The 20,915-nt window shown below is 52.0% G+C and overlaps 1 protein-coding gene across 1 annotated transcript in view; it reads left to right on the top strand.

Annotated features, from left to right (window-relative positions):
• CATSPERD (cation channel sperm associated auxiliary subunit delta) overlaps positions 1–20,146 on the top strand; it is a 39,537-nt gene extending 19,391 nt beyond the window's left edge. The window contains exons 11-22 of the mRNA XM_030879396.2: positions 2,156–2,238; positions 2,626–2,802; positions 5,175–5,288; positions 6,109–6,198; positions 6,933–6,991; positions 8,558–8,636; positions 9,321–9,373; positions 12,108–12,182; positions 13,530–13,658; positions 14,882–15,065; positions 18,441–18,598; positions 19,898–20,146. Coding sequence (XP_030735256.1) covers positions 2,156–2,238; positions 2,626–2,802; positions 5,175–5,288; positions 6,109–6,198; positions 6,933–6,991; positions 8,558–8,636; positions 9,321–9,373; positions 12,108–12,182; positions 13,530–13,658; positions 14,882–15,065; positions 18,441–18,598; positions 19,898–20,135 — 1,439 coding nt within the window. The 3' untranslated portion in view covers positions 20,136–20,146. The remainder of the gene's footprint in view (positions 1–2,155; positions 2,239–2,625; positions 2,803–5,174; positions 5,289–6,108; positions 6,199–6,932; positions 6,992–8,557; positions 8,637–9,320; positions 9,374–12,107; positions 12,183–13,529; positions 13,659–14,881; positions 15,066–18,440; positions 18,599–19,897) is intronic.
• Positions 20,147–20,915: the final 769 nt, after the last annotated feature.

Raw genomic sequence — 20,915 nt, 5'->3', positions numbered from 1 at the left:
ACTCCCCATCCCCCTCCCCCAGCCCCCACCATCCTACTTCCTGTCTCTATGGATGTGACTCCTCTAGGGACCTCCTGTGAGGGGGACCACACGGTATTAGTCCTTTCCAATTTCCACACATCCTCACCCATACTTGGCTTTCTGTCTTTTTCACTAGAGCCGTCCTGGTGGCTGTGAAGTGGTATCTCATTGTGGGCTCGATTTGCATTTCCCTACTGACTAATGACGTTGAGGGTCTCTTCACCTGCTTATTGGCCATTTGTATATCTTTTCTGGAGAAATGTCCATTTAGATCTTTTACTTATTTTTTGATTGGGCTGTTGGTCTTTTTATTACTGAATTATTATATATTCTGGATACAAGTCCCTTATCAGAGATGGGATGAGAATATATATCAGAGATATATTCTCTCCCATTCTATGGGTTGTCTTCTCCCTCCTCTTTTTTTTTTTGCGGTACGTGGGCCTCTCACTGTTGTGGCCTCTCCCGTCGTGGAGCACAGGCTCCGGACACGCAGGCTCAGCGGCCATGGCTCACAGGCCCAGCCGCTCCGCGGCATGTGGGATCTTCCCAGACCGGGGCACGAACCCGTGTCCGCTGCATCGGCAGGCGGACTCTCAACCACTGCGCCACCGGGGAAGCCCCTCTTTTTTTTTTTAAAACCATGAGTATACATCACTTCCCATGTCTAGAATCTTTAATGGTTCCTTATTTTCTTTTTTTTAATTTTTATTTTTTTATTGAAGTATAGTTGATTTACAATGTTTCAGGTGTACAGCAAAGGGATTCAGTTTCATATCTATATATATAACTGAATATATATATTCTTTTTCAGATTCTTTTCCATTACAGGTTATTATAATATATTGAGTATAGTTCCCTGTACTATACAATAGGTCCTTGTTGATTATCTATTTTATATATAGTAGTGTGTATCTGTTAATCCCAAATTCCTAATTTATCCCTCCCCCTTTTCCCCTTTGGTAACCATAAATTTGTTTTCTATATCTGTGAGTCTATTTCTATTTTGTAAATAAGTTCATCAGTATCATTTTTTTAGATTCCACATGTAAATGGTATCATATGATATTTGTCTTTCTCTGACTTACTTCACTTAATATGATAACCTCTAGGTCCATCCATGTTGCTGCGAATGGCATTATTTCATTCTTTTTTCATGGCTGAGTAATATTCCATTGTATATACATATGTGACATCTTCTTTGTTCATTCATCTGTTGATGGATGTTTAGGTTGCTTCCATGTCTTGACTGCTGTAAATAGTGAACATTGGGGTGCATGTATCTTTTTGAATTAGCGTTTTCACCTTTTCTGGATATATGCCCAGGAGTGGGATTGCTGGATTGGTTCCTTATTTTCTAAAGAATAGAGTCCAAACTTGCAAGGATTGCATTCTGGTTTGTGTATCTGGAATCTCATCCCATAGCTTATCGCTGCCCTGAGGGATCCCTTTTCTCCATCTAACCGCTGGCTCTCAGCCTGGGGACACTGGGCAGTGTCTGGAGGCATGTGTAGTCATCACGACTCGGGGGGCTCCTGGTATCTTCTGGGTGGAGGCTGGGGCTGCTGCTCCACACCCCACTGTGGCCACGACGGCCCCACCACGAAGAACCGCCCTGCCCCAGGTGTCAATAGAGCCCCAAACCTTGCTTCTTCTGAAAACGTCCTTGTCTTTTTTATTTTATTTATTTTCGATTGATTGATTGAATGATTGACCGTTTTGGCTGTGTCGGCTCCTTGTTGCGGCACGCGGGATCTTTCGTTGAGGCACATGGGATCTTGCGTTGTGGTGCGCAGGCTCCAGAGCACGTGGGCTCTGTGGTTTGTGGCACTCAGACTCTCTAGTTGAGGCGCGCGAGCTCTGTAGTTGTGGCACGCAGGCTTCGTTGCCCCGCGGCCTGTGGGATCTGACCAGGGATCAAACCCACATCCCATGCGTTGGCAGGCGGATTCTTAACCACTGCGCCACCAGGGAAGTCCCCATCTCGTCCTTAAGAAGAAATTTGCTGACCCCTGGTCTGTATGATGGAATTTGGGGTAATTTTCTAATTTTAATATTTAATATATTTTACATTTTTGTCCATGGAAACAACCCTTGTTTCAATTTTTGTTCTGTCTTCTTTGGTTTTCCCTAGATGAAAATGAACTGGCCGTTTTAACTCAGGAGAATAATTTATACTATGGAAGCCTGGGAATCCTGTCAAGTTCTCTTATCAAAGTAGGTAAAATCCCGGCGCTACCTGGTTGGTAAGGAATAACGGTCTTCCTCTCAAATGTCTGATCCTTTTTCTTCTTCTTTTTCTTTTTTTCTTTTGTCTGATCCTTTTTCTGAAGAAATTGCTCTAGTTATTAAAATAGTAATAGTATTTTTAATAGCAATAGTGATAACATAACAGTAATTTCAATTAGTTTTACACCTGAAGAGTAGGTGCCTCAACAAAGTGTACTTATGACTTTGCTTGGTTTTTTGGTTTCTTAGGGTTTGGATTTCTTTTTTTTTTTTTTTTTTTGGTCTACCTTCTTTAAATATGAATCATAAGAAAAAGGTTACATCCTCAAAAAAGAATGAGAATGAGCTGATCTCAGAAGTCATTTTTTCTCTTAGTTTGCAGACCAAAACATCTGGTCCAAAGAGGCGGTCCTGATGTTCACTGACGTGGGCATGCTTGAGATACTGACCCCGCTCCCTGACTCAACCTCACCAGCTTTTGATTTCCAGAAGTGCCCCGTGAACATCCAGGCGATTCTCATGGATCCCCAACTCCAGGTTGATGTCTGCAAAGTATGTGGTCGTGACCCTATGGATTCATTTCCAGAAAGATGTTAGAGTGTCCATTTCCAAAGGGCCTTTGAGTCCATGGTGATCAGTGAAATGAAAACTCAAAGAAAGGCAACTGTGCCATGTACAGTTTATCGATAAAACACACTTTGTCTAAAACGTCCTTTTATGAGATGATGGTGCTCATAGGTGGGAACAGGGTTTTTTCTTATTTTCTTTTCTTGCCACAGTAACATGTCAATCCCCAGCCCTGAGCATTTTCCTGTGGGTCTTTGAAATCACATGTCTGGCATGTCTGGGAATTGCTGGTTTTATGCCAAGTGCAGGAAAATGAAAGAAAGAGAGAATGAGAGAGAGAGAGAGAGAGGAAGCCACAGCAAGGCTTTTATGCAAATATTTGGCCACTGAAACTGTTCTGAGAAAGATGGCATTAGCAAGTAGTGTTTCCCCACCAAAAAAGACAAAGCGACTATGTAGCCTATCGAGATCCTATGGGTGAAAGCTGAAATAGTTGTGAGTCACAAAAATAACACAGTATTGGATAATAAGCTAAAATACAAAATAAATATACACGAGTCCATACCGATGTAAATAAATGACTGAATAAATAAACGGATGGGAGGCCCCTCTCCATCACAGAGGAGTTCCAAATAACATAAGTACATACTCTCCCCTCCAGGAGGTGGTGTTGAATGCCCCCTGCCTGAGTGCGGACTGGCCTTAGCGATTTGCTTTTAAAGCATAAAGTCTGGGGCTTCCCTGGTGGTGCAGTGGTTGAGAATCCGCCTCCCAATGCAGGGAACATGGGTTCGAGCCCTGGTCCGGGAGGATCCCACATGCCGCGGAGCAACTGGGCCCATGAGCCACAACTACTGAGCCTGCGCGTCTGGAGCCTGTGCTCCGCAACAAGAGAGGCCGCGATAGTGAGAGGCCCGCGCACCGCGATGAAGAGTGGCCCCCGCTCGCCGCAACTAGAGAAAGCCCTCGCACAGAAACGAAGACCCAACACAGCCAAAAATAAATAAATTAAAAAAAGAAAAGAAAAGAATAGAGTCTGGACGGGGTAAATAGCCTGGCAGACACCACCTTCACCAGGAGACCAGGATGCACACAGGCAATCATGAGTCCTGTTGCCAGGACAGGACATTTCAGTTAACCTTGTCATTCCTTGCCAACCCCAGACCTGGAATCAGAAGCAACTTATTGGTTCCCCTCCTAGCACGGCAGGCAACCAACCCACTGTATTAAAAATGGGATCAATAGGGCTTACGAGGTGGCGGCGCAGTGGTTAAGAATCCGCCTGCCAATGCAGGGGACACGGGTTTGAGCCCTGGTCTGGGAAGATCCCACATGCCACAGAGCAACTAAGCCCATGCACTGCAACTACTGAGCCTGTGCTCTAGGGCCCGCGAGCCACAACTACTGAAGCCCACATGCCTAGAGCCCGTGCTCTGCAACAAGAGAAGCCACCACAATGAGAAGCCCACGCACCGCAACGAAGAGTAGCCCCCACTCTCTGCAACTAGGGAGAGCCCACGCACAGCAACAACAACAACAAAAAGAGGATAAATAAAAGGCAAGATGCAAGCATTTCTCCTCCTCTCCTTCACACCCTTGTAATGGGTCAGCACAGGGAAAGGGTCTCTTTATAAAATTATTCCGGTGAATACATGAAAACAAAATGATAAGGTATTGCCCTGTGGCAACCCCAGTGTCGGAAAAGAGAGACAGCGGGCCATTACGTGCCACCTACGGAATGTCATTCACCTGCTGGGTCTTGCCAACTCGATCCCACTGTAATCTGATGGATCCAGCCACCAACCTGCCAAAAAGGCAGAGCACATAGGAACGTGTGTCCATCTGCCCCAGGGAAACCCAGACAGTGGGAAATCTACAGGTCCCACGGTCTGGGTTCTTCAAAGATGCCTAGAAATGAAAATGATAAGGGAGGGAGGGGAAGCTGTGGATTGAAAGAGACTTAAAAAGACAAAATGTTCGCCAACAGAAAAATTATATCATCTTAGGGATGCACGCTTGGCAATAATTCTAGGAAGAAATGCAAGCAGGCAATTACTGCAAGAAGTCAGGCAGGGAGTGGAGGGGCCAGGGTACTTCGGGAGAGAAGAGGGGCTGTGTCCGGGGGTGGGGGGAACCTTGAGGGTCTTCTGCGGGTGCAGGGTCTAGCGGCGAAGACAGTGGCTTGAGTGACAGCCCAGGTTGCTGCGCCCAAGAGACTGGAAGGTTCCATCCCTGGGGAGCCCCCTCCTGCCACTGACCACTTGCCCTGTAGTTTGGGGAACAGAGGCTTGATCTGATGGATTGAATGACTGACTGATGGATTTTTTCTTTTTTTTTTTTTTTGCATTTCTAACTAGGTGGAACTTCTGCAGGGAGAATTTGAAAATAAAATGTATACCATTGATATGAACAGTGAGTTGGAGTTGACGGCCCTCATGATACCCCGGCCCAGCACATCACCCGTCCCACTAGTAAGCATGCTTTATCTGTTTGACAAGTGTTTCTGACACCTGGCATCCCTAGCAGCCTTGGCCTCACGTCCTGTGCCCACAATTCCCAGGCTCTGGAAATTCCCTGGCATCCCCCCGGAAGACACGCTCACCCAGGAAGCCCCTAGAAACTCCCCTTCTTCCTCACTAGAGTCCACATGCCTGGCCGTGGCTGTGCACCTGCCGGCCCAGCCTCCTCTCCCACTCCCTCTGTGCCGGCTCTCCACCCGTCTTCGGAGCTGCCCCAGAACCTTTCCAAAAATGCCCTTTCCTCCCTCTCAGCTCAGCCAGCGCCGGCTTCCCTCCTGGAGGGGATGCCTGAAAAACAGTGGGCGTTCCTGGAGCTGAAACCCACGTGTCCAAGCCTGGACTCTTGGTGCAAACAATCGAGCTGAAAACAGGGGGGTGGACCAGTGTAAGGATGCAAGGGGATGTCTAGCCAGCTGGGACCAGGGCCCGCGAGGGGGCGCCAGGCTGGCTCTTGCCTTGTGCTCTCTCATCACCCCCCCCCCCCGCAGGACGGGCCCCTCCGCGCACCAGGGACAGTTCTGGGTCTTGCAGGGTTGCAACCCCAGGCTGTCTGCACAACGGGACTCAGAGCCACAGTTAGGGGGTGTAGATGACAAGGGGTGTGGGGGGGTGCATCTGGGGATGGAGCTGGCAGCTGCGTTTGCAGAGCAAGCTGAGTCTTCAGTTTGAAGGGGGACCGGGGTCACCTGTGGGTGCGCCCCCAGCTGCTCCCCGCCGCGCCTGCTGGCCTGCTGGCGCCGTACAGAGCGTGCGTCTCCCATCCCGCCCCCAGGTGATGGTGAGCAACCCCCATTCCCTGGGGCTGCAGGCTGTCATCTACGAGGACGGCTACACCTACGATGGGAACACCAAACACAGGCTGGTGAGGTCGCCCCTCCCCCCCCCTCCAACTCGGATCAACAGGAGAGGGGCTCGGCCTTGACCCACTGGCCCAGCCAGGTCCAGCCCCCTCAGGGTGTCCCTCGTCGGACCTCCTTCCTGCTTCCCTTCCTTACACACACCCAGATAAGGTGCTGCAGAATTTTGAGGGGACACAGACCCTGCCCCTCCCCCACCCCAGGCAGGCCGCAGTCCCCCAGAGAGTGAGGGCGTCAGGTGTCACACAGAAGGGGCAAGGAGGATGTGGCGGGGCGCCTGACCCACCCGGGGAGGGCGTGAGACCTGAGTTATCTGGGTAAACCCTGGAATCAGGAGGCAAGCCAGGGCCACCGGGAGAGTCTTGGCCAAATACGGGTCTGGGGGATCCATAGGGCAGAGCCAGGCCTCGCAGTCACAGCAGGGAGTTGGGACTTGACCCCAGACCACAACAAACTCTTTGGATCAGACCATGTCACATCACAGCTAAGTAGGAGGGGAAAGTAAGTCACGCCCCGCTGTGGGTCCCCGGGACAAAGGCAGGGAGCTTGGAGCAGGGGGGTCATTCCCATGAGCTTCCAGAAGCCTTTCACGGGCTTAGACCCAGAGGCAGGCTGGGTGGCTCCCGGGTTCCTCCTCCCAACACCCCCATCCTGCCCTCCGTCTCTCCTGAGCCCTGATTGCGGGACCACCCGGGGCTGCTCCACTGCTGCAGTTGCATTTTCTCTCTTGCTTCCGCAGAACATTTCACTGAGGCAGCAGCAACACTGGGGCAGGGCTGACCCCAACTTCACCTCCAGGTACGTCATCACCGGATGGTAGCGGTGGGTGGCCCCAGGGTGTCCCCTTAGCAGGAGCCAAGGAATCAGGGCCAAGACCCAGACTGCCCCACTCCAAGGACAGTCAGGCAAGAACGATTAAACTCTTACAGGGAGACAAATACCATATGATATCACTTATTTGTAGACTCTAAACTGTGACACAAATGGACTTATTTACGAAATAGAAACAGACTCAGATATAGAGAACAGACTTGTGGTTGCAAAGGGGAAGGGGGAGGTGGGGGAGGGATGGGTTGGGAGTTTGAGGTTAGCAGATGCAAACTATTATAATACAGGATGGGTGAACAACAAGCCCCTACTGTATAGCACAAGAAGTAGATTCAATATCCTGTGATAAACCATAATGGAAAAGAATCTGAAAAAGAATATATATACAGGGCTTCCCTGGTGGCGCAGTGGTTAAGAATATGCCTGCCAATGCAGGGCACATGGGTTCAAGCCCTGGTCTGGGAAGATCCCACATGCCGCGGAGCAACTAAGCCCATGCACCGCAACTACTGAGCCCTCGCTCTAGAGCCCGCGAGCCACAACTACTGAAGTCCACATGCCTAGAGCCTGTGCTCTACAACAAGAGAAGCCACCACAGTGAGAAGCCAGCTCGTGGCAACTAGAGAAAGCCCGCGCGCAGCAACGAAGACCCAACGCAGCCAAAAATAAATAAATAAAATAAAATTTTTTAAAACAATATATATATATATATGTATAACTGAATCACTTTGCTGTACAGCAGAAATTAACACAACTTTGTAAATTATACTTCAATAAAATAAATGTTTTTAAAACTCTTAACAAATGGTAGTTTCTCAAAAAATTATATATATATGTAAAAGAAACACCGTGTAAATAACCTCTGAATCAAAGAATTCAGCTCAAATATATTCAGAGAAAAAATGTATAGCCCAAGCACTTTTATTATGAGGAGAAAAAATGGACCTAGTGATAAATAAACTAAATATTTAACATAAGGACCTAGGGGGACAACAAAAAGAAATCATGGGGAGGGAATGAATCATGATACAATATGGAATGTATTAAATAGAGAACAAAAGGACAGCATAGAGTCAAGACGTAAGATAAAGCTGGTTCTTCAGAAGACACCACAATCCTGATGGAGAAAAGACAGAATTAAAATGAACAATAGGAATGAAAAATGAAAATAAAAGTATGGACACCGAACCTGTTCAAAGAACAATGAGAAAACATTATATGCAGCTAGGTGATAATAAAACTGGGGCTCAGATGCTCTTTTCAATAAGTAATTATGTATAAATTAACAAAACTGACTCAAGAAGAGGTAGAAACTAGAGGGAGGGTGGTGCCACCATGTGTGAGCAGATGTTCTTGGTCAATATACTGGACCGACTGGATGAACAGATGAATGAGTGAATGGAGAAATGGATGGGGGGATGGGGTGGATGGATGGGTGGATGGATGGGTGGATGGATGGGTGGAAGGATAGATAAATGAATGGGGGGGTTGTCGATGCTTTTTACTGCAATAACACACACTCCCATTGCCTTGCAGCATAAAGAGACCCACGATATCAACCATCACTCTGGACATAGCCAACAAAGAAATTTCATGCTTGGATCTTAAGCCACTGGTATGACCAAAACTTTTGCTGTCCCATACTCTTTTTTTTTTTTTTTTTTTTGCGGTACGCGGGCCTCTCACTGTGGTGGCCTCTCCCGTTGCGGAGCACAGGCTTCGGACGCGCAGGCTCAGCGGCCACGGCTCACGGGCCCAGCCGCTCCGCGGCATGTGGGATCTTCCCGGACCGGGGCACGAACCCGTGTCCCCTGCATCGGCAGGCGGACTCTCAACCACTGCGCCACCAGGGAAGCCCCTGTCCCATACTCTTTGTCCTTAATGTTAAGACTGATGACAGCAGGCCTTGGCTGGCTTGTCCCCTAGGGGCTGGCTAAGCTCACACTCAGGATCTGGAAATGGAGGTGATTCTGCCCTGGTTGCCAAGGTCACTGCCCCTTCCCCATCGTCTTCCCCCAGGGCTGTGCCTCAGGACTCCCCAACCTCGGAGCAGGTGTACTAGCTGGGGGTTATCAGATGGCGGGACCTTAGCGGTGCCCCATAGATCAGGCAGGCTCTTAGGGTTTGACTCTGTGAGTCCTAGGCACCTGGACACCACATTGCGACCCAGGCGCAGGGTTTCTGGTCCCGGCTGCGTCAAGTGCGCCCCCTCGTGGGCTTTCATGGTGCCCTCGCTGACCGGGGTCAGCATCCTCATCCCCTCTTTGTCTCTCCACCCCACATCCCCCCGCCGCTGCAGACAGCCCTCATTTCAGTCGGTTGTGACCTGGAGAAGAAGATCGTCATTCAGAAGTGAGTATGTCGATATGGGGTGGGGAGGGGAGAAGTTGGGGGGTGGCGAGGTGGGGAGTGGGGACTGGATGAGATGGTCACCATTGCTTCACAACTGCTAAAGTCGGGTGACACTACTCTGTCTGCTTTTACATATGTTTAACATTTCCATAACGAACAGCTCAAGAATTAATCCTAACAGATTAAGTTAGGGTCTACAGTGGGTGGCTGCCTCCTCCACACCGACTTGGTGAAATTTACATGTTCTCCCTGCTCCCTCATCCTTTGCTCATTCCCTTTCTCCCTTTTAGTCCCTGAGTTCCTCATTTTGATTAAAATTGCTCAGAGAGGGCTGGGCTTCCCTGGTGGTACAGTGGTTAGGAATCCGCCTGCCAATGCAGGGGACACGGGTTCGAGCCCTGGTCCGGGAAGATCCCACATGCCGTGAAGCAACTCAGCCCGTGCGCCACAACTACTGAGCCTGCACTCTAGAGCCCGCGAGCCACAACTACGGAGCCCGCGTGCCACAACTACTGAATCCCGTGTGCCTAGAGCCCGTGCTCTGCAACAAGAGAAGCCACCGCAATAAGAAGCCCGCGCACCTCAACGAAGAGTAGCTCCCGCTTGCCGCAACTAGAGAAAGCCCGTGCACAGCAACGAAGATCCAATGCAGCCAAAAATAAATAAATAAATTTATAAAACTGCTCAGAGATTTTGGGTTTAATCGCCTGCTGAAAATTTGAGGAACTTTGCCTCCAGGATCCATAGTTACTGCAGAGAACGCAGCCATGAGAAACCAAGAAAAAGAAAGGAAGAACCCCTGAAGACTGGCCAAACTGCCACACGGTCTCCCCTTCAGGCGGTGGTGGGCCAGCAAATGGGCGACAGCCAGTTCCGGGGGAGCCCGGATTTGTAGCATTTGCCAATTCCCGTGGTGTAAATGCTCCCATGGAGCCTATAGATCACTACCAAAGTGAGTCTCTACTGGCTCATGAAACTCCTGAGGATATAACAGCTGGCTCTCAGAGCTAGTAAGAGCCAGCCTCAACGCTCCACTGCATGGGGCAATAATAAAGTCAAGTGATGGTTTCACCAGATTCTCCCCCCAAAAGGGAAACGCTTTATTGAGTCAATAAATGATGTTATCAGTATTTAGAACATATGTGCAGGAAAGTCTTTAAAACAATATTTTCAAAGCTGCTGCCATAAAGAGAGTGGGAAAGGTATTTGCCACACGTGTAACTAAAAAAGGACTTGTATCCAGAATTTATAAAGAATTCCTACGAATCAGGAAAAAAAAAAAAGACAAACGAATAGAAAAAAATGGGCAAAAGGCTTGAGCAGGCACTCCCAAAAAAGGGGGGGGAAAGGCTGATAAACACGAAAAGGTGTTGAAAAAGTGGTCAATTTCATAGGAAAATGAAAATGAAAGCTACGTTAGAGACCGATATTCAGCACGAGCATGGCAGAATTGACAAAGCCTGGAAAGTAGTACTCTAAGGATGGGAACCCCCTGGCAGCCTCAGGAACCCCCAGACATTGCTGGTGGGCGTGTACATGTTTCGGCTGCTTTGGAAAGCACTTCTTTCCACTAGCAATTCCACTCATGCACGTCTGCACTGATCTAGGTTCCAGAATGTTCTCAGCAGCATTATTCTGAATAGCTCCAAGCTGGAAGCAGGCCAACTGAAATGTCCATCGACAGAAGGATGGGTAAACCCAGTGCAGGGTTTTGATACAACAGAATGTCACAGCAGTGAAAACGAACGGGGCAGAATTGCCTGGATGGATCGTACAAACGTGGGCGTGGAATCAAAAGAATACACAGCATGATTCGAGTCTTAAAAGTCCAAAATCAGGGGCATTCCCTGGCAGTCCAGTGGTTAGGACTCTGCACTTCCACTGCAAGGGGCACAGGTTCCATCCCTGGTTGGGGAACTAAGATCCCACAAGCTGGGTGGCACAGAAAAAAAAAATCCAAAATCAGGCAAAAATAAACTACAGTCAGCCCTTGTATCTGCAGGTTCCGCATCCGCGGATTCAACCAGCCAAGGGCGGATGGCGTTTAAGTTCGTGGTTGGTTGAATCTGTGGCCGTGGAACCCGAGGATACAGAGGCCCCCACCATGGGACCTGAGCATCCTCGGATTGTGTTATCTACGGCAGATCCTGGACCAACCCCCTGCAGATACCAAGGCAGGACTGCATGTTGCTTAAGGATACATGCACAGATGGTAACAGTACAAAGAAAAACAGGGAAAGGATTGTCTCAAAAGTCAGGACACCCAGCTCCCACACCTCCACGTGTAACATCATTCTCCAATACAAGGAATTAGGGCTCCTTGGCGAAATGGTTGATTCTAGGCCAGGCAGGGAAGATTCAAGATGAGCCTGGAGGGGCTTCCCTGGTGGCGCAGTGGTTGAGAGTCCGCCTGCCGATGCAGGGGACACGGGTTCGTGCCCCGGTCCGGGAAGATCCCACATGCCGCAGAGCGGCTGGGCCCGTGAGCCATGGCCGCTGAGCCTGCGCGTCCGGAGCCTGTGCTCCGCAACGGGAGAGGCCACAACAGTGAGGGCCCGCGTACCGAAAAAAAAAAAAAAAAAAAGATGAGCCTGGAGCATCTTGGAGAACCAGAAGGTAGAAAGGGCTCAGAATCCAACCAATGGGGAGATAACATACGTCAAAGGGAACAATTCACAATTCTTTGGTCCCGCATGGGTTCAGGCAGCTTCTCACCATCTTTTGTTGCTCGCAGTGAAATCTCAGCCTGTTACAATGGCATCCTCGACCCCGTGGCCCTTCAGGACAACTATAGCTACGTCATTGAGAGGTGAGCCCCCCCCCCCACTGCCAACACACACACATGAGCCAAAGGCGAATCAAGAATCATTATTTAAATTTTTATTTATGTATTTGGCCGCACCGCGCCAGCATGCGGAATCTTAGTTCCCCCACCAGGGATTGAAACCCCCTGCAGTGGAAGCTCAGAGTCTTAACCACTGGACCTCCAGGGAAGTCCCAAGAATCATTTTTAAACCGTAATGGAAAAGAAAACAATTTTTTTTTGAAGAAAGGAAAAAAAGAATCGTTTTAAAATGGATACCCTGCCAATTGATATCCAGCCCACAGGGAATCCAAGGGAGCAAGCAGACAGGTAGGGAAGGCGGCTGGGCCTTCGGGGAATCAGTGTGATGTGGCAGGGCCCCTGGCCCAGGTCTGCACAGGCTCTGCCACCTGCTGGGCCAGCTTTCAGACCCCTCCCCAGCCTGCCACCAGCTCCTGGAGCCCGGTCCCCTGTTCATCCCAGCTAGCGGAGTTGGCCAGACACTGTCCAGCCAAGGCAGGAGGGGGTGGCCGGCCAAAGTGACCCCCTCTGCAGGGCGGCACAGAGAGCCCCTCCCACACTGGTGCACACCACCAGCCCCCTGGCATGGGGAGACACTCGTGGGTCTCATACGACGTGACCCTCCCCCCTCCAACACAAGCCAAGAGTCCCTCCCCCATCCAGACCCAGGGCCGAGACGGAAACTGGCCCTGCTGGACTTGCCAACCAGTGAGGCTGCAGCCAGAGAGCCTGGGGGTGTGAGAGTGTGTGAGTCAGGGTCTCCAGAGAGAGAGAAGCCCCAGGATGTATGTGTGAGACAGAGAGACACAGAGGCACAAAGAGACAGAGACAGAGTGACAAAGACAGAGATTTATTTTAAGGACTTGGTTCCCGGACTGTAGAGGTCTGGTGAGTCCACAGTCTGACGGGGGAGGCTGGGGGCTGGCAGCTCAGGGAAGAGTTGTAGTTCTAGTTCAAGGCCATCTGCAGGCCGACTTCTTTCTTGCTGGGGGAGGCCCATGTCTGTTCTACTCAGGCCTCCAGCTGCACCCACATTAGGAAGAGCACTGCTTTACTGATTTCAATATTAACCTCTGCCCCAAAGAAGAGCCTCACAGAAACACCCAGAATCACATCTGACCACAGTCGAGGTGCTGTGGCCCAGCTAAGTGGACCAGAATGTCAACCACCGCAGGGGTCCCAAGGTCATTTCGACCAGGACTCTGAATCCCCCGCTCAGACACGCCTCCACGATCGTGACCCCATGTGCAGGGAAGAAGCGGGGCTGTGGGTGGGTGGACGTCCGGGCGCCTGGCGGGAGCTCGCCCGTACCTGTGTCCTGCTCTCCCACAGGGAAGCCTACGACCCCAGCTTCCGGGGTCAGAAGGCCACGGAGGACCTGGAGGTGCCTTACCACTACGAGAAGCTGGGCTGCCCCATCCTCGTCTACTACGACACCCCATGGAAGCCGGTGGTGGAACTGTGAGGACCCACCCCCCAGTCCACCACCCCGCCAGCCCCCCGCCGCCCTCACCATCATCACAGGCCCCCAGAGCCCCCTCCACCCCTTTGCTCTGGCTGCATCCTCTCCCTGCCTTTTCCCTCCGTAGCTCTCAGCTCACACATCCCCTCCCCTTGCCCGTCTTAGCTCGGCAGCCTTAACAAAACACCACAGATTGGAGAGCTTAAACAGCAGACGCTGACTTTCTCACAGTCCTAGAGGCCGGAAGTCCAAGTTCAAGATGTGGGCAGGCTGCTTCCCCCAGGCCTCTCTCCTTGGCCACAGAGGCTGCCACTTCCCGTGGCATCAGGGCCCACCCTTATGACCTCACTCAACTTCGATTGCCTCGTTAAAGGCCCCACCTCCAAATCCAGTCGCACGGGGGTTAGGGCTTCACATAGGAATTTGGGGGACACATTTCAGGCCATGCCACTCGCTCTGCCCCCTTCCATGGATTCTGTCTTCCTTCATTCCGTCCCCACCCCCACACCGCCCCCCGCAGACCACTGCACTAAATAGTTGTTGACGGACTGAACGGTGGTAGAAACCACTCACACGTGGCAACACTTAGGTTCATTAGAACGTCACGTGTTAGCTCCTCGTGGCCTCAGTCCCACACCCAGGTGAGACTGTGGGCCGGGCATGCCCCTAACTCAGAGCTGCCACGTGGTGGGGTGCCTGCCGGCCTGGGGTGAGGAAGAAGGGAAGGGTCCCATCAGAGCAGGGGTGTAAGCCCCAACCTGGCAGGAGACAAACGTGCATCCAAAAATAAGTTTTGTTTTTCTTTTTTTTGGCCCCCCGCGTCTTGCGGGTACCTTAGTTCCCCGTCCAGGGGTGGAAGCCGGGTACGCGGCAGTGGAATCCCGGACCCCTAACTACTGGACCACTAGGGAATTCTCCCCCAAATAAGGATTTAGAAAAACCTTAATTCACCGCCCTAAATGTATACCTCTGGAATGTTTACAGGTGTCAAAAAATAAGCAACCCCCAGTCCCCGACCCCGACCCCGTCAGCGTCCTGTCACCACCTGCCACTGCATATCCGCGTTGACGGTCCCAGAAGTGTCAGCCTGGTGGGCGGTGGGGGTGGCCCTGCCCTGCCACCTCCCACCACCCCCAGATGGTCTCACAACACATCAGGGCCCCCAGCCTCCCCCACCCCTGACGGCCCCCCAGGAGCCTCACCTGTGCATGGTGTGTCCCAGGTGGAGGGAAGGAAAGTTCCAGGAGGTGGTCAAGGCCGAGTACGTCCTGCTGGAGGTGAACGGGCTGTTCACGTACACGTACTCCCTGACGGCCGACATGGCCCTCTGCAGTTCCCAGCCGCAGAACTGGACCACCATCGCCAAGACGGCCGGCGACAAAGGGCCCTTCGCCTGGGACCGAGAGGTAGGGCCTGCGTTCTGATTATTCCCAAAACAGGTCGCAGAAGGCGACGACTGGTCAGGCCCACTGTGTGTTGGGGGCCGACTCGGTCTGTCCGGGCTGCTGTAAAGATCACCATAGAGCCTGTGGCTTGTAACAGCAGCACTGGTTTCTCACGGTTCTGGAGGCTGAGTCCAAGATCAAGGCGCCAGCAGATTTGGTGTCTGGTTCCCGGGTGGTGCTTTCTGTGTCCTCACACGGCAGAAGGGGCGAGGGAGCGCTCCTGGGTCCCTTTATAAGGGCGCCAATCTCCTTCAGGAGGGCTCCACCCCCAGGACCTAATCACCTTCCAAAGGCCCCGCCTCCTAATACATCACCTTCTGGGGTAGGTTTCGGCATATGAATGGGGGGGGCGGTGCAGGGCAGACATTCAGTCCCTGGATGGGGCGTCAGGGGATGGAAATGTAAGACGCACAAACTCTTTGGGAATCTCTCCCAAGGGGATCGGAGACGATCGGAGGTGTAGGGACGAAGGCGCTCATGGAGCGCACTGCTGATGATGCGCAAATTTCTGGAACCATCCAAATGCCCATTATTTAAGGGGCTGAGTATACTTACGGTCCGTTCTGCTCAACGAGCGTTTCTATCACGAACGTTGGTTGGTACACGATTGACAAATAAGGTTATGGTGTCAGTGAAAGGAAGACATCGCATTGTTCCTCTGGGGGTGGGGGGGGCTTCTGGCGCATATTAATTAGTTTCCATCCACCCTCAGCCTCTCAACGCCAAGGGCAAGAACACAGCGCAATGCGGCCACGTCACCAGCAGGGGCGCGCGCGCTCTTCGCGCCCAAAGCCGGTTCCAGCGAGAACTCCTGGCTCCTTAATTTTGTATTTGCTTTCTTAAAAGCCCGCAGCCTCACCCGTTCCTTACACCCCATTCCATCGAGTGAGTTTGGTCATGTATTTTGGTTGGTGACGTTGGTTTTATTTATTTTTTAACCGAGGTGAAATTCACATAACCGATAATGAACGATTTTAAAGCGTGTAACTCCTACAACTCGGGTATGCGTTTTGTGCCTTCGCAAGGTTACCCGAACACCACCTCCCTGACCGTTTCTTAAGAAAAAAGAACAAGCCACACACGGAGCTTTGCTTATTTATTATTTTCTGACTGTGCCGGTGTTTGTATTTGCATTCTTTTTATTAGCCCTCTCGTTCAAAGTGGCATGCATAAATTGAAGAGATCGTCCCATTACTTTTTTTTTCCCATCAGCCCTGGTGGCCGATTTTGTAGAACCCTGAGGGTTTTTCTATCAAGACAGAGCCACAATGCCTGCATGTGCAGCACAGTCATTGGACGGGCTGTTAAAAAGCCCCCGAACCGCGAAAACTGAACCACTGAACCACTAAAAACCATGAGGTGGAGCTAGCTGTGGCAAATAAATGGTCGTTAGGCAAAGCAGCTGTCTCCTTTTTTATTTCACATAGTTTTTATGCAGCCCAGCTTTTTTTCTTTTACTCCCAAAGGATTTTTTAAAAAATTTTAATTGTGGTCAAATATGCATAACATAACATTGACCATCTTAACCATTTTTAAGTGCACAGCTCAGTGGCATTAAGTACATTCACACAGTTGGGCAACCGTCCCCACCCTCCATCTCCAGAACTTTCTCATCTTCCCGAACTGAAACTCTCCCCATGAAACACTCACTCCCCATCCCCTCCCCCAGCCCCCGGCCCCCACCATCTACTTCCTGTCTCTGTGGCTCTCTCTAGGGACCTCCTGTGAGTGGGATCACACAGTATTTGTCCTGCGTCTGGCTTCTTTCACTGAGCATCATGTCCTCAAGGTTCATCCACATTGTAGCATAGGTCAGGATATCCTTCCTTTTTAAGGCTGGATAACATTCCATTAGTGGGTACGGACCACACTTTTTATCCATGATCTGTCAGTGGACACCTGGCTTGCTTCCACCTTTTGGCTGTTATGAATGGTGCTGCTACGAACGCGGGTGTGCAAATATCTCTTCGAGACCCTGCTTTAGTTTTCTGGTGTCTCTTCTTATAAGGGAAGTAATCCCATTATAGGGGCCCAACCCTCAGGACCTCATCAAAACCTTATCACTTCCCACTGCCCCACCTCCAAATACCATCCCACTGGGGGATGGGGCTTCAACATACGAATGGGGGTTGGGGACTCCAACATTCAGTGTGAGGCAGGGGCACAAAAAGTAGGACCTGGTGACGGACTGGATGTCGGAGGAAGAGGAGGTAAGCGTCAAGCACGGCCCCCCAGTTTCCAGCCTGAGCACCCGGGCAGATACTGGCTCAGGGATGAAGCTAGCAGTGGAGGGAAACACACACAGCTTCATTCTACACCTGCTGAATTCAAGGTGCCACCGAGGAGGAGGGAGCCCAGTGGCCAGCAAAACATAGGGAGACAGGTCAGGGCTGGCGTTGGTTTGGAAGTCTTTTGTGTGTTGCGTGGTAACTGAAGGATGTGTTTGCCAAAGAGGCCAAGAGGAGGGGCCAGGGCAGCGGGACGACTGTGCTGGGGGGGGATGTGAAGAGGCAGGGGCTCCGTGGGGGACTGCAGGGCTCCAGGCACCTGGGGAACCATCAACAACCGAGAGGAAGTATTGCTGCCGTTGTTGCATCCGAGGAGGGCCAGGTGGCCTGGCACAGCTGAAGTCAGGTGTTTGCCCTCCATCCATTCCCACGGCCCCGGCAGCAGGGTCTGGGGACAAACGACGCCCATCCAGGTGGCCAACCACACCGTGGACACGTTTGCTTTTTGATTCTGACAACGTTTGAACTTTCTCAATAGTAGTACACAGGACAGCTCTTTCCATCACCCAGCACTACAAAACAAATCAGCCCCGAACTCAGTGGGATTTACTGTTTCTCACAAAGTGGCTCAGGTGGGCAGCTCCTGTGCCCCACGTGGCTTTGGCGGAGGCCACCCGTGCAGGGGCATCAAGGTCTTCTCACCCGTGTACAAGGCTTCTGTTAGGGACATGGCTCTCCATGTGGCCGCCGGGCTTCTGGGCCCAGGACGTTGTTGAAAGCAGGTTTGGGGTTCTGCCCAGATGCTACCTCTTGCTGGAGAGCTGTGTCCACACTAGAAGGGGAAATGAAGAGCTTCCTCATTTTACAGTTGCTTGTGGGAGGCGGGCGGAATTCCCTGGCGGTCCGCGATTCCACTGCAGGGGGCACGGGCTCCACAGTCACAAATCGGCTGGCCTGCCCAGCGGGCACTTGGTCCTGGACTCACACCCATGGGTGCTGGCAGGTGGTGGCACCCGTGGGGCCGTGCGTGCGGCGGTAGCACCTGTGGGCTGGCACGGTGTTCCCCGGCCCCCGGGGCCAGCAGGCATGTCTCTGTCCTCCTCCCCAGAATTATGTGAGCTGCCACGACCCTAAGAACAACGCACCCCTGAGATGGCCCAAAGTCCCGTATCAGATCCTGGGAGGCCCGACAGAGAACAAGGTCGTTTTCGACCAAAGAAACGGCATCTACATCTTCTTCATTTCCATCGTGGACCCATACTACAGGTGAGTCGCCCTGTGCCAGGGGCCTCTGGGGGAACAGCTGGCTCTCTGGGGGCAGGCTGCACACATGAGGGGGACCCACTTTTCTCCCTCCTCTAGGATGACATTTGTTCACTTGCTAAATAAATCCTCATTCAAAGGCCATGCTGGGTGCCGGGGGAACAGCAATGACCAGCAGCCCTGTCCCTGCCCTCAGGGACCAGAGTCACACTCATGCCATGTCCAACAGGTGGGGTGCAGGGGCCGGTGTAGACTGGCTCCCAAACACTGATCATTAGATATTCAGGGATTTTGCAAGCCGGTTGGCTTCCCGCTGGCAGCTGGAGTACTGACACCACAGAAACCTACACTCATTACAGGCCGGCCCGACCCTGCCCCAGGAGCTGGCTGTCCATACTCGCCACCCACTGTGCTGTTCAGATCATTAACGTCTCCCACTGGGAGGGGGAATATGGGCGGCATTCTTCCCCGCTCCCCCATCACCTATCCCTTCCAGACGGACACAAAGTCCACCTCCAAAAGCGCAGGGAGACCCTGCCTTCCCTAAAGGTCCCAGACCCTGGACCAGCTCTGGGACGCCACAGGTGGAAGGCACCGGGGTGGGGATGCCCAGAGGAGAGAGGGGTCTGCCTGCAAGGCTCATCCCCTGCCCTCCCTGCACCTTGCCTCCAGCAGAGCCCCCAACGACTTCTCCCCCCTTACCTGGGTGTCCTTCCCTCCATCCTGCCATTCCCACCTGCTCGCAGCCACCTGAGGGACGCTTGTGGCCCCCCTCACACCCGCCACTCCGCGTCCACTGTGATGAGTGCTTTGTTGGTCTCTGCTGCCTGCCCCCCAGACTGAGCCTGGGCATGGAGGGGGTGGGAATCCCTTGTCTCCAGAGCAGGGGACCACAGGGGTCCTGGGGAAAAATATGGCCTCTGCTAAAATATGTAAGATGTTATGGAAAAACCCAAACGAACTTTTTGGCCAACACAATACAGAGACGACTGCAGAGTCATAGAGGATAGAAGTTAAGTGGATATAAATGGAACTCAGTGCCCGGAGTCAATGCTCCAGGCCCAGCTCTTGTCCCCGTGAGTTTTAAAACGTTTGCTGGGGGAATTCCCTGGCGGTCCAGTGGTTAGGCTCTGTGCTTTCACTGCTGAGGACCTGGGTTCGATCCTCGATCGGGGAACTAAGACCCCGCAAGCTGAGCAGCGTGGCCGAAAAAAACAAAAAACAAAAAACCAGTTTGCTGGGGTGAAGGGTGAGGCCCCCAAAGGCGGTGCCCCACAGCCTCTCCCTGCCCGCCCCTCGCAGCTACTGTCACCTGGAGACCACATTCAGCGTCTACGTCTACGGGGCCTTCCCACTGCCCATCTTCCCGCCTGAGATCACCATCGTCCTGCTCACGGGGGCCACCCTGCTGTCTGTATGGCTGGCCTACCTGATCCCCGAGCTGCTGCACACTGAGCAGGGCCTCAGGGTCAAGGGCTTCTGGGTCAGGCTGCGCAGGAGATGCAGGAAGTCTTGTGCGTGTGTCTGGGCCAGGGGCTGAGCACGACCGGGGCGTGGAGGTGGGGTGGCGGGGTGGCAGGGAGGGGGCAGAGTTGTCTTGAAATAAAGCGTTTGGTAAGAGAGCCGGTAGCAGTGGGTATCGCTCATGGTTTGTGGTTTTTCTACACCCACCTGCCCCCCTCAACATTCTGGCGCCAGAGTCCCTTTGAACTACGGCACCTACGTGGGCTGTTAACAGTGAGGAGGTGCGCAGCCCAAGTCCTAGCGAACACGAGCTTTTGGTGAAACGAGCCCGCACCGGCATGCGGTGGGAGCACTAATCGGCAAGCCCCAGAGATGCATCGGACACTTGACGTGTTCTCTTAGAGAAACATGAGACCCAAGGAGAAGGGCGGGGGCTGCAGAAGACGGGGACGGGGGGTGGGTCCACCTCTGTTGATGAGCCCTGACATATACACAGACCGACACGCTTACGTGTGTTTTGTGATGTCCATGAATAAAATTTGGAAGCACAGCACATTTTACACGTACCTGCGTTATGCATGCACACGTGTGTACATGTATGTATGCACACATGTATATAACATGTAGGCGCGTAAGGCGTGCGCATGTGTAGTGTGCATGTATGTGCATGTGTGAGTGCATGCATATTGCCTGTGTGCACACATGTACATGTATATCTGCAATCTACATGTGTATGCATGTCTATAGTACACGTTCACATACACATGTGCATGCATGTGTGGGCGGTGTGTATATGTCACATACGAGCACTGTATAATGCGCACACATGTGTAGATACCATGCATGCCCACACACG

The sequence above is a fragment of the Globicephala melas genome, chromosome 3 (genome assembly GCF_963455315.2).
Source record: "Globicephala melas chromosome 3, mGloMel1.2, whole genome shotgun sequence".
Classification (NCBI taxonomy): Eukaryota; Metazoa; Chordata; class Mammalia; order Artiodactyla; family Delphinidae; genus Globicephala; species Globicephala melas.
The sequence above is the reverse complement of the archived record's forward strand: the minus strand, read 5'-3'. Positions and strand labels throughout refer to the sequence as shown.